The 21,385-nt window shown below is 34.1% G+C and overlaps 2 protein-coding genes and 1 pseudogene across 4 annotated transcripts; 1 reads left to right on the top strand and 2 right to left on the bottom strand.

The window, feature by feature from the left end:
• Positions 1-3,403: 3,403 nt before the first annotated feature.
• On the top strand, positions 3,404-6,145 carry LOC144547232 (protein NUCLEAR FUSION DEFECTIVE 4-like; annotated as a pseudogene).
• A 2,526-nt stretch (positions 6,146-8,671) lies between these two features.
• On the bottom strand, positions 8,672-11,129 carry LOC144547266 (Mitochondrial ATP synthase subunit G protein). 2 transcript variants are annotated; one of them, XM_078295868.1, is made up of 3 exons: positions 10,990-11,129; positions 10,660-10,841; positions 8,672-9,081 (listed from the first exon to the last, which is right to left on the bottom strand). In XM_078295868.1, the coding sequence occupies exons 2-3, from the start codon at positions 10,839-10,841 to the stop codon at positions 8,895-8,897; spliced, it is 369 nt and encodes a 122-aa protein (XP_078151994.1). In that variant the 5' UTR covers positions 10,990-11,129; the 3' UTR covers positions 8,672-8,894. The 2 variants fall into 2 exon arrangements, with proteins under 2 accessions (XP_078151994.1, XP_078151995.1); XM_078295869.1 differs by lacking the exon at positions 10,990-11,129 and having other exon boundaries at positions 10,660-10,983.
• Positions 11,130-12,762: 1,633 nt separating this feature from the next.
• Positions 12,763-19,691, bottom strand: LOC144547265 (NADH-ubiquinone oxidoreductase 20 kDa subunit). Of its 2 annotated transcripts, none has more exons than XM_078295866.1 (2): positions 19,289-19,691; positions 12,763-13,265 (listed from the first exon to the last, which is right to left on the bottom strand). In XM_078295866.1, exons 1-2 carry the CDS (start codon positions 19,684-19,686, stop codon positions 13,031-13,033), a joined length of 633 nt encoding a protein of 210 aa, XP_078151992.1. In that variant the 5' UTR covers positions 19,687-19,691; the 3' UTR covers positions 12,763-13,030. The 2 variants fall into 2 exon arrangements, with proteins under 2 accessions (XP_078151992.1, XP_078151991.1); XM_078295865.1 differs by lacking the exon at positions 19,289-19,691 and adding an exon at positions 15,158-15,714.
• Positions 19,692-21,385: the final 1,694 nt, after the last annotated feature.

Raw genomic sequence — 21,385 nt, 5'->3', positions numbered from 1 at the left:
CTTTTTTTTTTTTGTTGGAATGAGGATCTGAAATCTGGATCGGTTTTTAAAAAAATAACCGATCCTAATAGTAGTAATCTGGATCGGTTGTTTAAAATAACCGATCCTGATGTTTTATTGAAGCTAAAAAAAATATTTTTATTTATTTGACCAGCTTCCATATATATTTTGCTGGCCAGCATCCTAAATATATTTTTTTTTGCACAGTAAGAAACAATAATCAAATATCATATACACATCATAAATTAAATATCATACACATCTTAAATTATTACAAAAAATTCATGTTCATACAAAGTTTTGTGAAGCATTACATATTATAACAAGAAATTTAAATCCAAAAAAAATTAATTAACAAACATACAAGTGACTAATTGAGCTATTTCTTCAATTAACACACATTTATGCAATTAATGTAAAGCACAACAATAAAAAAATCAATAATTACCTCTTTTGCAATCACATCACTTGAGATTAAAAAAGATCCTAAAAATAAAAACAAATGTAACAATTAGATGGAAAAACATTTTACAATAAAAAATACAAAAAATGTGTTTTTAAAGCATAATAATGAGAAAATTAGATAAAGTTAATACCGTAATAGTTGATCGGCCGAGCCGGAGGTGCGAGAGGCTCGGCTTTGAGAGGAAGAGACGGAGAGAAAGAGAGAGAGAGACACGGAGGAGAGGGAGAGACGGAGACAGAGAGAGAGACACAAAGAGTACAGAGGGAGAGCCGGAGACAGTGAGAGAGACGCTAAGTTGAAAATGAGAGGCGCGGAATGAAAATAAGAAGAACCCTAACCAGGTTATATAGGGAGTTATCATTAGGATCGGTTGTTTATAAAAAACCGATCCTAATACTAATTTTTTTTGGCGGGACTAACTTTGAAAAAAATAGTATCAGGATCGGTTTTTTATATAAAAACCGATCTTGATAATTTTTTTTTTCAAAATGGGTTCTGCAAAAAAAAAAAAAAAAATCAGGGTCGGTTTTTTATAAAAAACCGATCCTGATACTATTAGGATCGGTTTTTTATAAAAAACCGACCCTAATAATTTTTTTTTTTTTTTTTTTGCTGCAGAACCAACTTTGAAAAAAAATAGTATCAAGATCGGTTTTTTATAAAAAACCGATCCTGATACTATATATAAGAAAGATCACTGCGGTAAACCCCACTCATATTGATGGTCTATCAACCATCAAACGGCTACCATTTATTTTCTTTTCTGTTGGTAATGCATGTACACAGATAAATATTAAGAAAAATGTGAAAAATATAAAATTTATTTATTTGTGTTTGTATGGCCAAATCAACTCTACTATGATCAATTTTGTACAATTTTATTATTATTAATGGCATCAAATTGTTAAATGGAATGCAGACCGTTCATTTCTGCATGATCATCCAACGGTGGGTCTGTAATTAAATGACATGTAATAATTTTTAAAATGATCAAGATATAACATGGAACATTAATAACGTAAAAGTGCCGAAGGCCCGACAACTGTAAGTTTTGATCCAACGTAAATTATTTACGGCCGTGCGATGTTGCTATATTGTTTTGCTTTGATGAACTAGTACACGAATCCCGAATTGTATCAAATTTTATAATGGTGAAATTAATATGACATTCTTTCATTTTAACGGTTCCGATCGACCAAATGCTAATATTCGTATTCGTTCCTTCACAACCCCACACAACAAGGGTTCAAGTCCTATGTATATTATTATATGGCACAAGTCATTGATGCATCATGCATGATTGTATAAAAAAATTCAATAGTCAAAATGACTTCAAAATAAAATATCAATGTCAAATAACTAATTATATTATCACATAAATTTTAATGTCAAAAAAAAAAGTACTTGAAAGCTGGCCAGGTTTTACCATGCTACCTTAAAAAAAAAAAAAAAAAAAAAAAAAATTTATCAAGAACGGTTTTTAGCAATAAAACCGTTCCTGATAGTATCTGGATCGGTTTTATTGCTAAAAACTGATCCTGATGCTATTTTCTGATATATATTTCATTTGTTAGATGTATTTAAGTTATCTGAGAAATATATATATAACCAGAGATTATTTAAAAAAAATAAACAACTTGTTTGTGTTTGTATAATTGTTTGTTTAATTATTTATTTGTTATTTATAAATTAATACCATAAAATTAATTGCTTAATTGATGTCATGAACAAATGGAAACGAATTCATATTACCTGAGATAACAAAATATATATGGTTAGACCAAGACCATATTGATTCGAATTTGATCAGACGGTTCATATATAGGATGTACATAGGGAATGAAATATCTTTAATTTGACCTCTTTAAAGAAATTAATTCAATTATAAACCTCTTTTAAAAAAAAAAAAACGTACTTGAAAGCTGGCCAGGTTTTACCATGCTACCTTAAAAAAATAAAAAATAAAAAAAAAAAATAATAATATCAAGAACGGTTTTTAGCAATAAAACCGTTCCTGATAGTATCTGGATCGGTTTTATTGCTAAAAACCGATCCAGATGCTATTTTCTGATATATTTTAATTTGTTAGATGTATTTAAGTTATCTGGATCGGTTATTATGTATAGACCCGATCCAGATGCTATTTTATGATATATTTCAATTAATAAGATTTATTGGAGATATTTTAATTATCATGATCGGTTTTTGTTGGAAACGGATCCTGATACTATCAGGATCGGTTTTTACTAAAAACTGATCCAAATGATTGAACTATTAGGATCGGTTCTAAAATAAAACCGATCCTGATAGTATCAGGATCCGTTTCCACAAAAAACCGATCCTAATAGTAATAAACTAGGATCAGTTGTTACTAAAAACCGATCTGAATAGTTTTTAGGATCGGTTTTTTTAAATAAACCGATCCAGATACTTATTAGGATCGGGTGTCCATATAACCGATCCAGATAGGCCGATCCTGGTTCCTGTTTTTCCACTAGTGTAAGTCATACATCACCAAAAGCATAACAGACATCAAGTTCCAAAAGTATATAAGATTTGCTAACACTAAGCCACTTAGTATAAGGGTGGGGCTACTTAACCTAATAGTGCAAAACAAGGTATGTGACTTCATCAGCTAAACTAAGGGAGCTCTACCTCTCCCCCTGCTGGCTGGTACACCAATATGGGAAGAGGCATATACTGACTAAGTGGAATAGCATCCTCAATTACTGGAAGCCAATCGCCGACCGCATCCTTGAGCTTCTTTTTCATATTACCTGTCCAAAAGAGACAAAAATTTAATCGTTAGTATAATAGTTATAGCAGTTTTGGTTTGAGCATTATTAAAACAAATATCATTTCTATATTTCCACAAGGACCAGCTGACTGCACTAAGCACTATGAGGAATCCAACCCTATCAGTGTGTTCAAGAGACTATGCATAACCTAGAAAATCATCCGAAGTCTGCTATTGTGGCATTACAAATTGGTTTTTACCTAACCAGAACCATACTTGCTGTGCTAAAGGACAAAGTAAAAATAAATGGTCTATAGATTCTTGTTGACAACAATTATGGCATTGTGTATTACCATTCCATCATTTCTTAATTAGGTTGTCTTCAGTTAAGATGGTATTATGAGAAACTAGCCACATAAAAACCCTAATTTTGGGAGGAATTGGCAACTTCCACCAGAGCATAGATTTTGTAGGTTGAATATCCCCAAAGTTTAGACGATGATACAAAGAATGAGTTGAAAAACTTCCCTGAGCTCTCCCACTTCCATTCTATCTTATCCCATTCCAGAGTAAAAAAGGTTGAGCTAATGAGGAACAAAATATCCATCCATTCAATTGAAAATCTACTCCTACTAAAGCTATCCTAAATTTAACCAATTGGACTTGAGATTGTATGACATCAGCTTAGAGAATATCCTTATTTATACATTTAGAAAAAAAAAATAGTATTTAACAGCTAGAGTGTAATTCTGGAACCAGTGGTCTAACCAAAATCTAATTTGTGTATGCACCCCTGGAGTATAGGTAGTACTAAAGTCTTCAATATGACTAAGTTTGAGTAAGGTAGGCCAAAAGAGAGATATGAAAGAAAAATAATTCAATTTGTACTTATGTATTAGAAGAGTTTTTCAAAGACTAATATACTCATTGTTTTTAAGTTTCCACCACCATACAACTACTGAGACTATATGTTAATACAATTATTAATTAGAGTGTCATTATTAATCATTAATGAATAAATTTTGACTATATATTCCTGCACCCTTGGCATTGTGCATATAGCACCGGAGAAAAAACCAAAACAAAACAAAAATCACCTGAAAAGAAAGGATAAAAGTAAAAAAAATGGTGTTTACAGGAAACAACAGTTATGGAGGTTTGCCCATGCAGCAAATCTTCGCACCCAAGTTTACTGTGCAAGTGGTTCGAAGCCGGTGGTTCATGGTTTTCGCATCTATTCAAAAGACATCAAAACAACTCTAGGCTACAATCAGCAGACCCTAAACACTCTTAGTTTCTTCAAGGATCTCGGTGCGAATATCGGGATCTTATCCGGTCTAATCAACGAGGTGATGCCTCCATGGGTCGTGCTTATTATCGGCTCTGTCATGAATTTATTTGGCTACCTCATGATCTATATATCTTGCTATCACAGGTCATATTGCGGCCCCAAAGGTGTGGATGATGTGCATGTACATGTTTATTGGATCAAACTCTCAATCCTTCGCCAACACCGGCGTGATAGTCACATGTGTGAAGAACTTTCCAGAGAGCCGTGGCATTGTGATAGGATTGCTCAAGGGTTTTCTTGGGCTAAGTGGTGTGATCTTCACCCAACTTTATATGGCCATCTATGGCAACGATTCAAAATCCCTTGTGTTACTTATTGCGTGGCTTCCAGCCGTAGTCTCCATTGTTTTTGTTAACACCGTTCGTATCATACCGTACACCTCGTATAAAGCAAGGAACACCAAGCCCTTCTTTGACTTTCTTTACATCTCCATTGGGCTTGAAGTGTTTCTATTAATTATGACCATTGTCCAAAAATTTGTCAAATTCTCACACTCTGGCACTCTGGCACTCTGCCTATGCGATTAGCGTGTTCGTTCTTACTCTCATAATTTTCTTCCCCCTTGCAGTTGTCATAAAAGAAGAAGTTAAGACCCTAATTCAAACAAACAAATCGTTTGAAACACCACCAACCATAACCATTGAAGAACCCTCCACCATACCCAACCCATTACCAACACCATCACCATCACCATCACCATCACCGAAACCCAAACCGAACTCTTCCTCAAAAGTGATCTCATGCATAACCAACATGTTCGAGCCACCTGCAATGGGAGACGACTATTCAATCCTGCAAGCATTAGTAAGCATAGACATGATGATTCTCTTCTTTGCAACGTACATTTTGTGGGGTCGGAGGTACACTCACTGTCATAGACAACCTGGGGCAAATCGGCCAGTCATTGAGGTACCCTGCAAAGAGCATCAACACATTTGTCTCTCTAATAAGCATATGGAACTATGCTGGTCGTGTTACGGCCGACTACGTATCCGAAATTGTTCTAACAAAGTACAAGTTCCCCCGACCGTTGGCTCTCACTCTTGTGCTTGTCCTCTCTTGTGTCAGCCACCTTCTCATAGCTTTTGGAGTACCACAATCGCTCTACCTTGTCACTGTCATAATAGGTTTCACTTTCGGGGCACAGTGGCCATTACTATTTGCCATTATCTCGGAATTGTTTGGTCTTAAATATTATTCTACACTTTACAATGTTGGATCGATTGCAAGCCCGATCAGGTTGTACATTCTTAATGTTCGAGTCACCGGCCATTAATTTGTATGATGTGGAAGCAAGGAAGCAGAATGACGGTAAAGATCTGACATGTATTGGCGTGCAATGCTTTAAGTTGTCGTTTATTATTATCACAGCAGTGACAATGCTTTAAGTTGTCATGTATTGTCTCTACTATTAGTTTGGAGGACAAGGAAGTTTTATAGCAGCGATATTTATGCTAAGTTCAGGGAGTCCGATCATGTTGAGATGGATAGTTCTACGACTACGAGAATGGCACTGGAGAGAGTAAGTATGGAAAAAAAAATGGAGAAGAATGGTGTGAATGAAAGGCTGAAAGAGATGCATGGTAATTAAGATGTTGACTTGTAAGTCAAAGAAAGTAATATTGAAATAGTTTGCTAGCTTGGTTTTATGTTTGAACAAGTGTGTGCTGAAATTCAGTATGCAGGTGCATATATAAATTTGCATTTGCATATCGGACTGCATAATTAATAGTTATGCGGACTGCGTAAGTGAAAGTGTACATGCAGTTCACTTTTAGTTTCATATTTTAATTTTATTTTGGAATCCCCGTTTTTGTCATTTTTTTCTTCTTCTTTGCTTTCCCTTTTGGAATGTCCTGTTGTAAAGCTTATAATTGTATGATTATTAAGTTACACTGAAATTGATAAATGTAATTGATTGAATGTAATTATTTTTTGGGATTTCATGTATACCCCTCAAAAACTTTGAAATTACGATATTTCTCCCTCTAAAATTTATAATATCATATTTACCTTTCTAATTAAAATTCAGGAACTCACACATTTATGACTTTTCTATTAAAACTCATTTGAAATTTATAAAGTACTCATTTTGCCCTTCATTTTGAATTTGTAATGTACACCATTCTTCTGTATTACACTTGACATGCTTCAATTTTTTTCAGTAAAAGATTTCAATTGTTTTTTTTTCACATTGTAATTTCAAGATGTGTACTTCAGAAAATTCTCATAATTAATAATTACAGATTTACAATATTTTGACTAACTATGCACAAATTTATTATTAACATAGTGATAGAGGATGCAGTCTGATGCATCTTTTGATGTCACAACCAATCTATTACCCTTCACTGTTTCACTAATTTACACGAGCGGAGCGGTAAGCTTAATCAGAGACAGAACCAAGATTTAAGCATAGGGGCTAAATAATATTTTTATTTTTTTAATAAAAAAAATATGTAACACAATATAACACAAGATTGAATTGGACATTATTTTTTCTGTATGGGTAACCTTTTCAAATTGGAAGGATTTTTTTTTCACTGTGCAAACACAGAAATTAAAACGTCCAAATAAAAAATGAACTAGTCCGCTGTAATTTTCATTTTTTAACTTTACGTTCAAGACCTTTAAATTTGTTATTATTATTATTGGGTGTACTAATATCAAAGAAACAAATTAGTAAGAATTTCAAATACTTGATAATAAAAATTTGAAAACTTAAGGTGGCTTAGCACCCTCCAGGTTCAATAATGATCCTCCGCCCACGAGCTTAACTTCAAATATTATCAAATTGACTTCAAACGACAAATGAAAACAGCGCTGATCCTAGTGAAGGACATCCAGAACCGGTCCTAATACAGGGCACCCAAGGCGACCGCCTTGGCTCCAACATCCAAGGAGCCCCAAAAAAAATAGTTTGTATATATAAAAAAAAAACATCTGTATATAATAAAAATATTAAGGGCTCAAATTTTGTATGTATAAAGAGTCTAAACTTTTGTATAAATAGATATGATTTATTGGCATATCAATGAAAAATGAGATCGGCTAATATGTTTTTATAAGTACTTCAATGCCATATGTTTATAAGTCGTTTTTGCGTTTTAAAAATTCAAATAGTCAGTCCAATAAGTTCAACATGATATCCATATTAAAATAAATCTGGAGAACAAATTTTTACATTTTTCTAATTTTGTTACTATTTTGTAAGGTAGGTACGAAATCATTATTTTTTATGGTCCAGAATCTTCTAAATCAATGGATTTTCTACCTATATTAGAAAATAGTAAAAAAAATCCCAAAATATGTAAAATTTGGTCTCCAAACACATTTTAATATGGATATAATACGTTTCGGATCGACTGTTTGGATTTTGAAAATGTAAAAATAACTTATAAGTATATGGTGTTGAAGTACTTATGGAAACGTATTAACCCGTCTCATAAAAAATTGTATAAATGAAGGGTTCAAATTTTTCTCCCGCTCTGAGCTCCAAAATTTTTAGGACCGGTACTAAATAGAAGCCGTAACGACTGATCTACTTCATGAGTGATTTGTTTATATGCAAAATTTATAATTGTTTTCGAATTAATTTAGTATAAAGTTAAGCATCAAATGAAAATAATTGCATTAAAATTAATATATGAATCTTTTTTTTTGTGATAACTGACTTTATATAGAATTAGTTCTAAAATTTATAAATTTTGCATATAAAACTATCACTTAGATCAATTTTAATAATTTGAATTCATTATTATAAACCAATTAGATAGGTTCCCGATTTAAGCTCACCAAAAAATCACCATGATTCTACTCAATTTGCAGTATCCAGACATACTTTCACCAATCATTCACAGGCTGAATAAGATCAAATACCAACTTTTTTTAAATTAGACAAATGACGTCACGAATTCACAGTCAATGAATATTGAAATCAATTTTCAGGAAAACATCTGTCGCCACACCAAATTTCTGCTGACGCAAATGATCTCAATGAACTCTTTTAACTCCATGAAATTCATTCACATATTCACCGAACAAACAAATCTCCAACAAAAAAAAATATACAAGGCCAAAGGCCTAATAAGGTTGATATTATCTGACAATGTGAAAAGGGGAACAAAACAAATGCTTTTATTAAACCAACCGTGCTTGTCTTGGTTGAAAATCTCAGCATCAAAACTTTAACCAGAAATTATAACAGAATTTCACTCATCAGAGAATTCAATTTCAGATCAGATCCCTGATCATCTAACAAAATCAACGCTAATGAAATAGAACAACAGAAACTATTATTCTTCAAGGGGATATTTCTCCTATTTTATGCATTTGTTTTTTTAAACTTTATAGCCAGTAAGAGTGAAGCCTCTGCCGGCAATCTCTCCAGCACAAAACCAGCAGTACAATTCGAGTCCAAACAATGCAGCTATACCAGCATCTTCTACTTTGAGCTCCGAGCGGTTTTTCCAGATGCCCTTCACACTATCAAGCTCCTTCCAGAAGGATTGGTACCGTCCGGGAAGGCTAAAGATATAAAAACCAGAGGTTAGAATTCTCAAAACAATTTTTAAGAAAATTATGGCATGGTGAACATGGCATCAGATTAAAATTTCTTCAACTATAGTGATATGTAGGAGACTGATAATTTTGGGTTTAATTATGAAGAGGTTTTAGGAGTTGGATACCGTGGCAATTGAAATGTTATAGGAATGGTTAGAATTCAAAAGTTTCCAGTGGAAATGGAACAGGTTCTGGTTTAATATCGTACAATAGCAGGGTTTGCCTTCTGCTGCTACCATTTATTGCACTAGTATGCCACAACCAAAAGGGTTTTACAAAGCTACCTATTAGAAAAATATGGTACCCTAGGGTTTAGTAGTATGTAAAGGGTAAACAATTGATACCAGCTTCAGATTTTGACAGAGTACAACTATACAAGACTACTGAGCATGTCCACATTCTAGTTAGTCAGCATAGGAAATAAATTTTCATCTAGATTCTTAAATAGATAAGGAAAAATAGTATTTTCACAAGAAAAACTTGCAACAAGCTATGCAAACAAAAAACAAACCCATTTTACCTTAAATCAATACATAAATAAACTATGCGGCCGAGTTGATACTCATGCTCAAACAAGTATTTCAAACCACAATTAACTTCCTAATTTCAGAAACGAAAACACTTCAATGAACAAAATGTAAAATTGTAATTAATATGGTACTATAATATATTAAAATTGCAATGAACAAAATGAAAACCTTTCAATGAAAAAAATTGCAACTATAATTTTACCTTAAAATTGTAATTCTCCTTCTTGGATCATGAATCCATGATTGGACTACTTTATATACTATGGTACTTTAATATACTTAATCCTTGGACACGTGAGCAAGAGTGAGGCTGTGGTACTATGCATAGCACAGATTTGTCCATAAGTCCAAATAATCAATTGAACCGCTCAAGATGATTTCCATATAAAAATATACTTTCAAACTAAATTTTACATTTTTTTTAAATTATTTTGGAGATCATGTTGAACAGTTCAGATTGTTTATTTGGACTTTGAAAATGGAGATATTGATCCCTAATATGGACTAGTATGCATTATGCAAAGTACTATAGCCTCACTCCATGAGCAATATGTTCAAGATAATAAAAGCAATAACATATACAGAAAAGGAGAAGAAAACCTAACTAACATGGAGCCAATGAACTACAATTGAGCTTGAGCTTTTCCTCAAAAAATGTGAGAAATACCCAATACAAATCAGAATACATGCAATTTTACTCAAATATAATTATATATACAATGCCTAACCTTAAATGTGAAAACAAAGACACGTTTACCATGAGATAGCTCAATTATTCTCAGATAGCTCTTCTACACTGACAATACAGAATGAGTGAAATTTCTTTAATTAGGACACCAAATCCGAAAGTCAAACAATGGCGTGAAAATACCAAATAATCGGATATCGCTAACACAGTCAGTAGAAGATCTAGACACTAACACCAAAAATAAATAATTTGCATAAAATTTCATCATCCGGGATTAAAACCCTAGCAAAAAAGAAAATCGATCTATGCACGGTATGGAATTACCTCGCAAGGCGGGTGTAAAATAGCTGCTTGGATAGTTCCTGACACTTCTCGACAGTTGGAGGATCCACCACGTACTGTTTGTTCTTTACCATCAGATCCTTGTAATAGGCGCATCCATGTTTCGACACGAACTGAGATACCTCGGTCGCCTTAGATCGAAGCTGGTTCAGACGTGCTGCCATCTTAAAACCAAATAAAGCAAAAGAAAAAGAGAGAAATTAAAGACTGAACAGAATCAATGCACGGATCTAGATCGAACAGCTTCCAAATTGGATCGAAGTATTAGGTCTCGATCGAAAATTGAAATGTAGACGAGATTAAGGGCAGCACCTTCTTCTGATTTGAAAGAACTGAGAGATGTGCGGAGCAGCAGAGGGGAAGAAAGAGGTAGAGGGCGGCGTCGACTTGGTAAGGGGTATTTTGGTAATTTAGTCTTTCTTTTAGGGATGGTTCGCACTAGTGGATCCGTGATTGGTTGGCGTTAATAAAAATATAGAGCTTAAACCCTTTTGTATTTGTTTGTATAATGAATTTTTCTAAATTTATAAAGCCCGTGAAGCACGGAGAAATTTGGGCCTCGTGAACTAAAGCTGTGTATCATTGCTCATGATGTCTTCAGATATCCAGTTATGTGAGGAGCAATTAAGTATCAAAACCAGCTCCTACTGGTAATAGCAAAAAAATCTAAGAGCAGCCCCCAAGATGGAGGTTTCATTGACGGATTTGAAACATATTTAAATTATAACCTTTAACTAGCCTCTCATATAGTTGATTTTCTCAACAATCTATTACCAAAAAACACAGCATTTAATAAAATATAAGGATGGATAATCTAAGTGCGAACAGTTTATCCATGGAAATAGTATCGAATGAATGGATCATAGATTGCAATTTATGTCAGCAGTACAGTGCAACAACTTGACCATTCTCTGCATTCTGAGTTTTATACCAAGTTAATTCAAAAACTAAACGAAGTAAGAGCAAATAAAACATTTGCACAGGAGAAAAGATAATCTTTGGGGAGTCCGCACCGCACCTAGGGATCTCTGCTAACTCCTCCAATGCAATCAGAAAATCAAGTCTGCAGTTTTGAGAGTCGGCCAATCGTTTCGAGTCTCCATCTTGTCACCTTCGTTTCCACCCTCGTTCGTCCGGTCCACTTCACTTTGCTTCATTTCATTGAATGATTATATCTGATAAATCTGATTGTCGCTCGAAGCTTCGCCTCATCCCATCCGAGTATGTGCTTCTGTTGAACGGATCTAGCCACCGCTCGTCGTTTCATCTTGCCTCATTCTAACCGAGCAGGTACTTCCGTCCAACGGATCTGGTCACCGCTCTTTGATCTGACTCAATCATCCGGGTTCAACTGAGAGTGTTGTAAATTCGTTTCACCCAGTAGTATCTAATGTAACTATATATGAATAAGGTACGTATTGTTATATTTGTTGTAATGATGATGATGAATATGTTGTCTCCTTCATCTTTTTCTCCCTCTTTCCCTCTTCCTCCTCTCCTTCTTCTCTCTTTCGATATGACTCCTGTTAAGTTATTGTCTTGGTTTAGCTAATTGAGTTTCTGGGCTGGTTCGATTCAGTGCCTTCTCGATTGAGTGGTGATTGTTCCGATTTGATTGATTCAGTTCTCTATCCCGGTTTTGATTCAGTGCCTCATCGGCTAAGTGGTAACTGTCCTGATCCGATTGATTCAGTTTCTGATCCAGTTTAATTTAGTGATTCTCGGGTGCATATTCTTCTAAGCAATTCTCGGGTGCATATTCTTCTAAGCAGTGTTGACACGGTGTAGTCACACTCGCTCGACTACTACAGTTGCATACCAAGATAAGATAATGAATAGGCCCACTAACTTGCTAATCTGGCACAAACTAAACATTTCACAATTACTACCTTTACTTTTTCTCTTCTCTTTAATTTTTAAGAGTGATAAATTTTACAAATAGTTCAGTGTATAAAATACTAAAAATACTATCTTTGTGTAATTATATATCTATATTAAAAGAAACTTATAATTTACTCTGATATTTTAATGCAATTGCCTAAGCGCTTGCAACCAAAAAAAATAAAAACGTTTGCACAGGAAGCAAACAATAAAACACCCGTAGTAAGCTAGCAATTAATAAAAGCTTATTACAAGCAAAAAGAATCCCTAAATATAAAAAGCAAACCAAACAAACCCACATCAAAGCTTCACATTTAGTTACAAATGACCAATATATGGGTTCTCCAAGATCAAATCCTGGTTTCATTCGAAGACATTGAAATTTAAATCGCATATTCAGATTATTACATGGCAAGGGCACAATTGTCCACAAAAAGAGCAGTACTGAAAAATGACCAAGACTCCATTTATTTTACTTTTGCCACCAGAGGAGGAAGTCTTTGCGGCGGTTGATCTTCTTCTGGAGCTGGAGTACACCATAGAGTAGTGCCTCAGCAGTTGGGGGGCAACCTGGCACATAGATATCCACAGGAACAATGCGGTCACAGCCACGCACAACAGAGTATGAGTAGTGATAGTACCCACCTCCATTTGCACAGCTTCCCATCGATATCACCCACCTTGGTTCCGGCATCTGGTCATAAACCCTGAAATTGCCAAGACAAGAGTCAAAATTGCAATGTTTTGTGATTCAGAAAATAGCAATACCTGATCGGGCCCATTCGGCAAGAGTGGAATAGAGGAATAGAATGGAAAAGAGGTTTTATTCCCACTGAACAAGAGAAGAAGTGAGTGGAATTGAAGAATTGAGAACAATGGAATTGAGTTTGAACTTTTGCAATCAAACCCCTGCTTTTTGCATTTTGGTCCCTCATCTATTCTTCTATGAGCCAATTCCCTATTCCATGGAGAAGGTGGAATAGAGGAATTAGCTTTTTTCAAGAGATAGATTTAGCTCGTTTACCCATGCTCTTCCACTATTCCACTATTCCACTCTTCTACCATTAACCGAACACGACTAAAATAGTGAGGAATTGAAGCCTATTCCAAATTTCACTTATCCTCACTATTCCTCTATTCCAATGGTTTGCCGAACAGGCCCTATGAGTAATAAATGCAAATAAAGTTCAAGCTGTTCCTCTTTAAGGGTTTTTGCAATTGAGAATCTCCAATTTTGGTTATTTGCTAATACTACAAACTATTAAGATCAAAGATAAGTTGAACAGCAAGAATAATGTACAAATGCCTTCCTTTTAGGGTTTTCTTTGCAACTGATAATCTCCTTTTGAGGCTATTTGTGAATATACTAACAAATAATTAAGATCCACAGTAATTTAAACAACAAGATTTTTGTTATCTCTGTATTATACAAGTTAAACTAATCTTACACACTTCACACATGCCTGTGCAAAACTTAGAATCCGAAATCTAAATCTCATGGGACTGAAATTAGTTCAAGTTGACAGTGCAACAAGATGCCGGGATATCATGTTTGGTATGTTTACCAAGACTATAAAACATCAGTACTGTAAGCAAACAATATTTGATAAAGAGGTGGGAGAACTGTCAAGAAGGGCCCGCAAAACCCTGGTCGGGACAAGTGCAAACCAAGTACAAAACTTATTTTTGTAAATGCAAACCTTGCTTTCAACAAGTGCCAACCATGCATAAATCTTATTTTTGCAAAATAACAATGCTTCTTTGAACAAATTCAACCAAGTATAAACTTATGTTATTGCCTGGTGATAATATGACAAGCAGCTCTTGGCTGGCAAACAGAGTGAGCTGCCCTGCACAACCCAAAGCCTTTTCTTTTGATATAGGGTACCTTATCAATAGAAGAGAACTCGGCCAATATGAAATGTGGGAACAAAATCAACAAGTGTAACGTGAGAAGCACACAACTCTTTTCTCCAAGCTACGTATAAAATATTTGAATTCATCTTATAACCCTATTTTTTTTTTATTAAAAGGCATACGAGTGCCCGTTTCATATATGAAACATGAGATGTAACTTACATACTACTAAGTACTTGTTCTTAAGCGACTAAGTAAACACACATCCCAGATCTTATAACCCTAATAACTACCGATCTGATACAATTTGCAAAATGCTTAACACATTGAGGATGAATATCAGCTCAGAAACAACTCAATGTAAGAGTTGTAAAACCAGAGCCCATTTGATATAAGCCTACATAAAACAATATAGTTTGCAAATCATGGATCTAACCTATTCATATATGAGTAAAATAACTTTAACATGGATTAGCAACAGGAGGCACATCCATACCAAAGCTACTCCAAACAATCAGATTTATGTACAGCTCTGCTAAATAGTTGAAGGGATCAAGGTTTCCTAAAATTCAGCTCAGAAGTTATCCAAGCAACATAGCAACCAAAGTCCTCATATCATCAAATTTGGCCTAATTACCAATTCATTTAAATCAATTCACCAATTTGATAGGTTCAAATTCCTCCCAAATTAATCTCAATAACCGATAGATTTCAGATCCAGTAACAAAATCAAAACCCTTACTTGCGCAGAGCTGGAGCCATCTTGTTGGTCAAAGTACCAGCGACGATCATGCAATCAGACTGACGCGGGCTGGGACGAAAGATCACGCCAAACCGATCGAAATCGTACCTAGCCGCACCGGCGTGCATCATCTCGACCGCACAACAAGCTAAGCCGAATGTCATGGGCCAGAGGGAGCCCCTCCTGGCCCAGTTCATGAGATCATCGACCTTAGAGATCACGAACTCCACCGCCTTCGGGAGACCCGCCGGAGAGGAGGCCGATGGAGGTGGCGCTCGGGTGTATGTGGCAGGAGTAGATGATGTGACGGTGGAGTAGGGGAGCAAGGCGGTCCTGGTGGCGGCGGATTGTTGCGCCGACAGGAGAGCGAGGCGAGCTGTGCGAGGGAGGAGCGCCATTGGGAACCTAATCGGGTCGGATACTCGGATCTCAGTACCGAGAAATTTGGAGAAGAAGGAAACGATGGAAGGGTCAGGATTGATATTCGAGTTTTGAGGGGTTCTGGAATGATCTACGGTGGAAGAGCGGTGGGTGACACGTGGGCTTCCCTCGGCCGCTGATTGGGTTTCAACGAGTTGAAACTGCTGAAAAGCTAGACATAGACGAGTAGAGATGTGTAGAACTGAAACTAGAGCCTATCTTGTGAGAATCATTGAATGGTTTTAACTTTTAAGTTTCTTAACTTTGCAGACAAAAAATTTGTAGTCGGTAATTCGTTCGAATTGACTCACAATAATTAATTCATTTGATTTAAATTTGAACTACTTTGATTCGATTCACATCGTCAGGATTCGGGTTCAAGTTTAATTCAGTTCGGTTTATAATTAATTCATTTGATTTAAATTTGAACTGGTTCGATTCGATTCCCGTTATCAGGATTCGAATTCTAGTTTAATTCAGTTAGGTTATTGTAAGGAAAAGTTTTGTAAGTTTTTTCGATTCTTTCAATATCTTTTTTTTTTTTACAAATTTTCAGTCACATTGTCTCATCTTTTTGTCATCGTCACAACTTACAATTACGTAATCTCTAAAAAATAGTGGATTCAGACTTTTTTTAACTTTGCACGAATCTCAAAATCCAAATAATACTGCTCCGCACTAGTTTGAATTTTAAAGAAGTTGAGAGTAAATCTCAATCCGTAAAGTGAAAAAAATTTACACATATTGAAAAGAATACTATTTTTTCGACCTATCATTTCTCTTTCTTGCCACTTCTTTTCAACGCTAACTGCTAATGATTTGAACTTGCCTTCAAACTGTAATTTTTATAGCTCAAATTACGTTCCTATAAAATTTTAAAAAATATCGGTGAGACCCAATTGTAAATAGACTGATACTCTTATTGTTATGAGATTTATGTTAAATTTTCTTAAAAAAAAAACACGTTATGTAGAGTCTGTATTATGTGAGATAACTGAAGATTTTAATTTATTTAAAATTGGATCATATTTATTTTTGTGTCTTCTCAGGATCTACGGACAATATTATTATTGTTGTAAAATTCATGCAAAAAAAAATTTGAACAGACTTTCCACATATTAATTCAAAATTTGAGATATCTAAGGGGATGCAAATTCCATTATATAAGTGTGATCCAAAAAACAAATGTGGGATTTTGACTCTATTCTGATTTTTGGAATGAAATCTACTGTTTTTCTTTTGGAAAGCAGGATTTTTTTTCTCATCCAACTGTTAATTTTTATTGAATTGATTCATGAAAAAAAAATTGAACTGTTGAATGAGGAAAAAACAAAAACTTGTTTTTGTAAAAGAAAAGTAGCAGACACTTCCCTGATTCTGATTTATGTCCATTTAAAATCCGGGCCAAGATTCTAATAAGCAAATTAAGTTTATACTTTTGTAAAATTAATGACGTAATATCGTTAGAAATTAATTAGTCATGAAACAATTTTAAATTTGTACCAAATTTTACAATAGCTTACCTATATGATAAAAATCACATTTATAGTTTTTAGCTTTAAAAAAATTGAAGTTGGTTCCCAGCGTTACCAAAATAAATTGATTTGTCAGTATACCATCTTTATATAAACTTATAATAATTTAATAACATTAAATTGTTTTTTTCAAAAATATATTTTGTATATGCACTATGCAGCCGACAAGTTGTAGGCTAAAACAGGGCACAAAAAAAAATAGCGAAATAGAATATTCTGAAAATCTAAAATATAATCGGATTTGACAGAAATTTTCACTATTTCAAAATTATATGTCCCATCTAAATTGTACCTTGCGAAAAAGGAGCTAATTTGGAAAGTCATGTCAATCAATTTGAGTTTGAATTTAGTTCGTTTGTTCAAATTGACACGAATTTTAAAGTGGTGATCCGGATTAATCTGAATTCTAATCAAATGGTAATTCAAACTTCAACAGTAGATAATGAAGACAATCTTGGCTCTCATCAACCAAACGGTAGTTGAGATCTCCAACTAGCAACAAATACTATAGACTAGCCCAACTATTCAGTGGTTCGGCCTTGGGATGGAGATGGTTTTATTTTTATAATGACTGTAAATATTTTGAGATTTTATAAATAACTCTTTTTTTTAATCAATGAAAATGTCAATATAACTAACCTTCAAAAAAAAAGAAAAAAAAAAAGTAAGATAATGTAGCTAATCCGGACTCAGAAAACCAATGGGCCTTCTTCTCTTGGATCATAATTAACAAACGACGAGAAATTACTTCCATTGGTCCATCAAAATTCAAAAGTACATGCGCTATGTAATTGGGCCGAATTTATTTTTTTTTATTTTTTGTATAAGAAAGGCAAGAAGATGGGCGAGAAATTATTTTTTATTTAAAACAATTGATTTATAACAAACCGAAGTATATTAAGAAATAAATCAAAGTATTAAGAAATAAACTAAGATATTGAGAAATAAACTAAGTATTTAAAGCAATTGATTAAGAAATAAACCGGAGTATTAAAAAATAAATCTGGGCGGTTCGAATCAAATTCATATATATAAAAGTTCGGTTATTTCGGTTTTGAAAATTTTCAAAATGATCTAAACCGAAGTTATAATTCGGTTTTAAAAAACAAACCGAACTGAACCATTAAACCGAAACAACCGAACCATTTGAACAGAACTAATTCGGTTCGGTTCAAAACCAAATAAACCGGACCCAATGATCACCCCTAGGTGTCAGTGAAATGGGAAGTTCTACAAGTAGGGCCCGCTCCTTGGATTTATATCTAGAAGTTAACCAATAAACCGTACTGTATTATTGGCACGGTACTTGATGCTAATTGGTTTTGTTCCAGTACACTTTGGACATTTCGCCATTTTTATTACACTTTGGACATGTCACCATTTTTATTCTTTTTGGACAGATGAATGGTATTTTTTTTTATATATACGAACAGCATAAAATCTTTCTTATTTTTGCATCTGATGTATATAGCTAATAATAAGTACATGATATTCACACAAAGTAAATATTTAACTGATCAATGTGACTGAAGCATATGCGCTTAGAAATTAACACAACCAGCAGATCTAGTCCATGACTAGTACGCTTTAATTCACACGTTATATATAGGTTGTTTTCTAATTTTTTCTTAATAGAAAAAAGAAAACTTAGAATTCATTGGTAAAAGACAAAATTTTGTTACATTTTATAAAATATAGATTTTGAATGCTTGCGTTATTGTTTCACAACATCACGAATTAAGAGGAGCTTGTGTTTGTAAGCTAGATCAATTAAGAGAAAAATAAAATGAAAATGATTCTGCTTTATTCCATTTAAACATTGTAAATATGACCAACAAATTTGCCTTCTTAAGGGAGAAAGACAAATTAAAGAAAAGGAGAGCTTACTGAAATGTGGCGCGCGCAGAACCATATCTAGTTAATTAATTACTTTTCTTTTTCAAAATTCAGGTAATAATATCTTTAACAACAAAAATCATGTAATGGTCGACGTTCTCGATGTTGTCATTTGAATAATTATTATTTTCTTTTAGATGTATATGTAAAAAACATTGGCATCTCAAGTAACTGTCAATTGATCTAATATGTGTTGACCCCATTGTTGTGCTATAACGATTCATGCATGGATGTCTTGGAGTAATTACCAAAGTTTAGATTTATGAAATAAACATCTTACTTGCGGAGAGCTGGAGCCATTTTATTGCACAGAGTTCCCGCAACGATTATGACATCAGACTGGCGTGGGCTCGGCCGAAAGATCACTCCGAACCGATCAAAATCGTACCGAGGCGAGCTAGCGTGCATCATCTCAACAGCGCAACACGCAAGACCAAAGCTCATGGGCCAGATTGAGCCCCTCCTCGCCCAGTTCATCAGATGGTCAACTTTCGAGATGGCAAACTCCACCGCCTTCGGGAGGCCCGTTGGAGATGATGTCGATGGGGATGGGACCCGAGCATAGCTGGCAGGGGTTGTGGAGGTGGAGTATGAGAGTATGGCGCCTAGAGAGGCAGCGGTTTGTTGAGATGTGAGGAGAGAGAGACGTACGGTGGTGCGAGGAAGGAGCAGCGCCATTAATTGATATGATATGGAGAAAGAGAGGAGGGAGTTGAGAGGGGTGTTTAATTATCATGATTTGTGTGTGAGGTTTGACGAGAGAAGGGTGGAGGAATCCGGTTTGCATGAGTTGTGTTGCTGACAGGTGGGCCCGCAGAAGTTTACATAATAGAAAAAGAAAATGTTTGTTTTGGATATGATCAGCCTAGAAGGGCTTCTGGAAGGCTTGTTAATTTATTAGGTCTGGTAAAATTGAAACTTGATTAGCATCAGACTTTTGCTGAACAATCTAATTAATTTGTGAATAACACTCAATCAACATCAATTTCGTCTGCATATGGGTTTCAAAATGATCCAGAACTGAGGAAAGCGACTTCTCTCATCTCTGCGAAGATTAAAAAAAAAAAAACTGAGGAAAGAAAAGAAAACAAAAACAGATGACGAATTGACGATGCAAAGGGGATGGTCCCCTCATAGAAGGCCTTAGAAATGGCGTCTAAAGTATTATTAAGGCCCATGGGCCTAAGGTAATTATTTTTGTCTTTTTCGTTTTGACGATTGTTTATTGCACAAGTGCTATGATGAAAGAAAGAAAAAAAAGGTTGAAAATCACCGAGATATTCACTAAAATAAATGAATTATAATTCCTATGTGCAACAAATATACAAATGATCACTTTTTGCGCTACAACCATGTATACATATAAGCACTTCACCCATGAGTTTTATTTAATTGTAATTGAAATAACGTTAAGGTTCGACCAAGTTTTGGTAACTAACACTTGAAATAATATTTATTGTAAGATTAGTAAAGTATTCAAAGCTTCAAATGAAAAATAATAATTAGAAGTGATTTCACATTTCTATTTGTCAGAATAATGTAAACACATAATATTTATGGAAGCAGCTAACAGTCCCCCAACTCTAGTCCCCAAAATTTTCCGGATATTTTCAACTAATTCTGTAAACATCAATACGAAATCCTGTAAACTTCAATACTAAATTCTGTAAACTAATTCAAAGAATCCTGTCAACATAAAATTCTCATTTCTATGTGGTCCCCAATAACTTTCACTTTAACTTCTACTTTAACCACCACTTTAACCACTTTAACTGTTTTGACTGGGACCACTTTTAGATTTTTGATCAGGACCACATCTAGAAGACCTCTAACAACTTTTCAAAACTAAAAACTAACCATGACTACATTAAAATTTGTAAACAGAAATATGCAAAAATATTCAAGTTTTTTTTTTCAAATTTTTTTTTTCAAAACTTTATTTTCGAAATTTTTATTAGGAATTTTTATTTCCAAATTTTATTTTCGAAATTTTTATTCAGAAATTTTTGAAAAAAAAAAATTTCAAAAAAATTTTTCAAATATTTTTTTTTTCCAAAAAAACAACCACACTTATCTTGATCAAATTTATTTTAGTCACGATCTCAACTTGTTTAATATAAGTAAAAAAAAAAAAATTACAAAATTAAACAAAACAAAAGAAATATCTACCTTTTTTTTTTTTTCTCATATCTGATATTGATTTGTTTTGGTATATCTTTATTATGAGCCAATTCAACACTTTTGACATGGGTACGTATAACCTAATTATTTCAGTCTTGAGTTAAATTTTGCCAAGTTCACTATCATCATTGCAAAACCTTCTCTATTATTATTGTTCTAGATAAAAAAAAAAAACAAGGGTATTCAGGTTTTCTAG

Source organism: Carex rostrata, chromosome 31, assembly GCF_964058835.1.
Source record: "Carex rostrata chromosome 31, lpCarRost1.2, whole genome shotgun sequence".
In the NCBI taxonomy this organism is placed as follows: Eukaryota; Viridiplantae; Streptophyta; class Magnoliopsida; order Poales; family Cyperaceae; genus Carex; species Carex rostrata.
The sequence above is the reverse complement of the archived record's forward strand: the minus strand, read 5'-3'. Positions and strand labels throughout refer to the sequence as shown.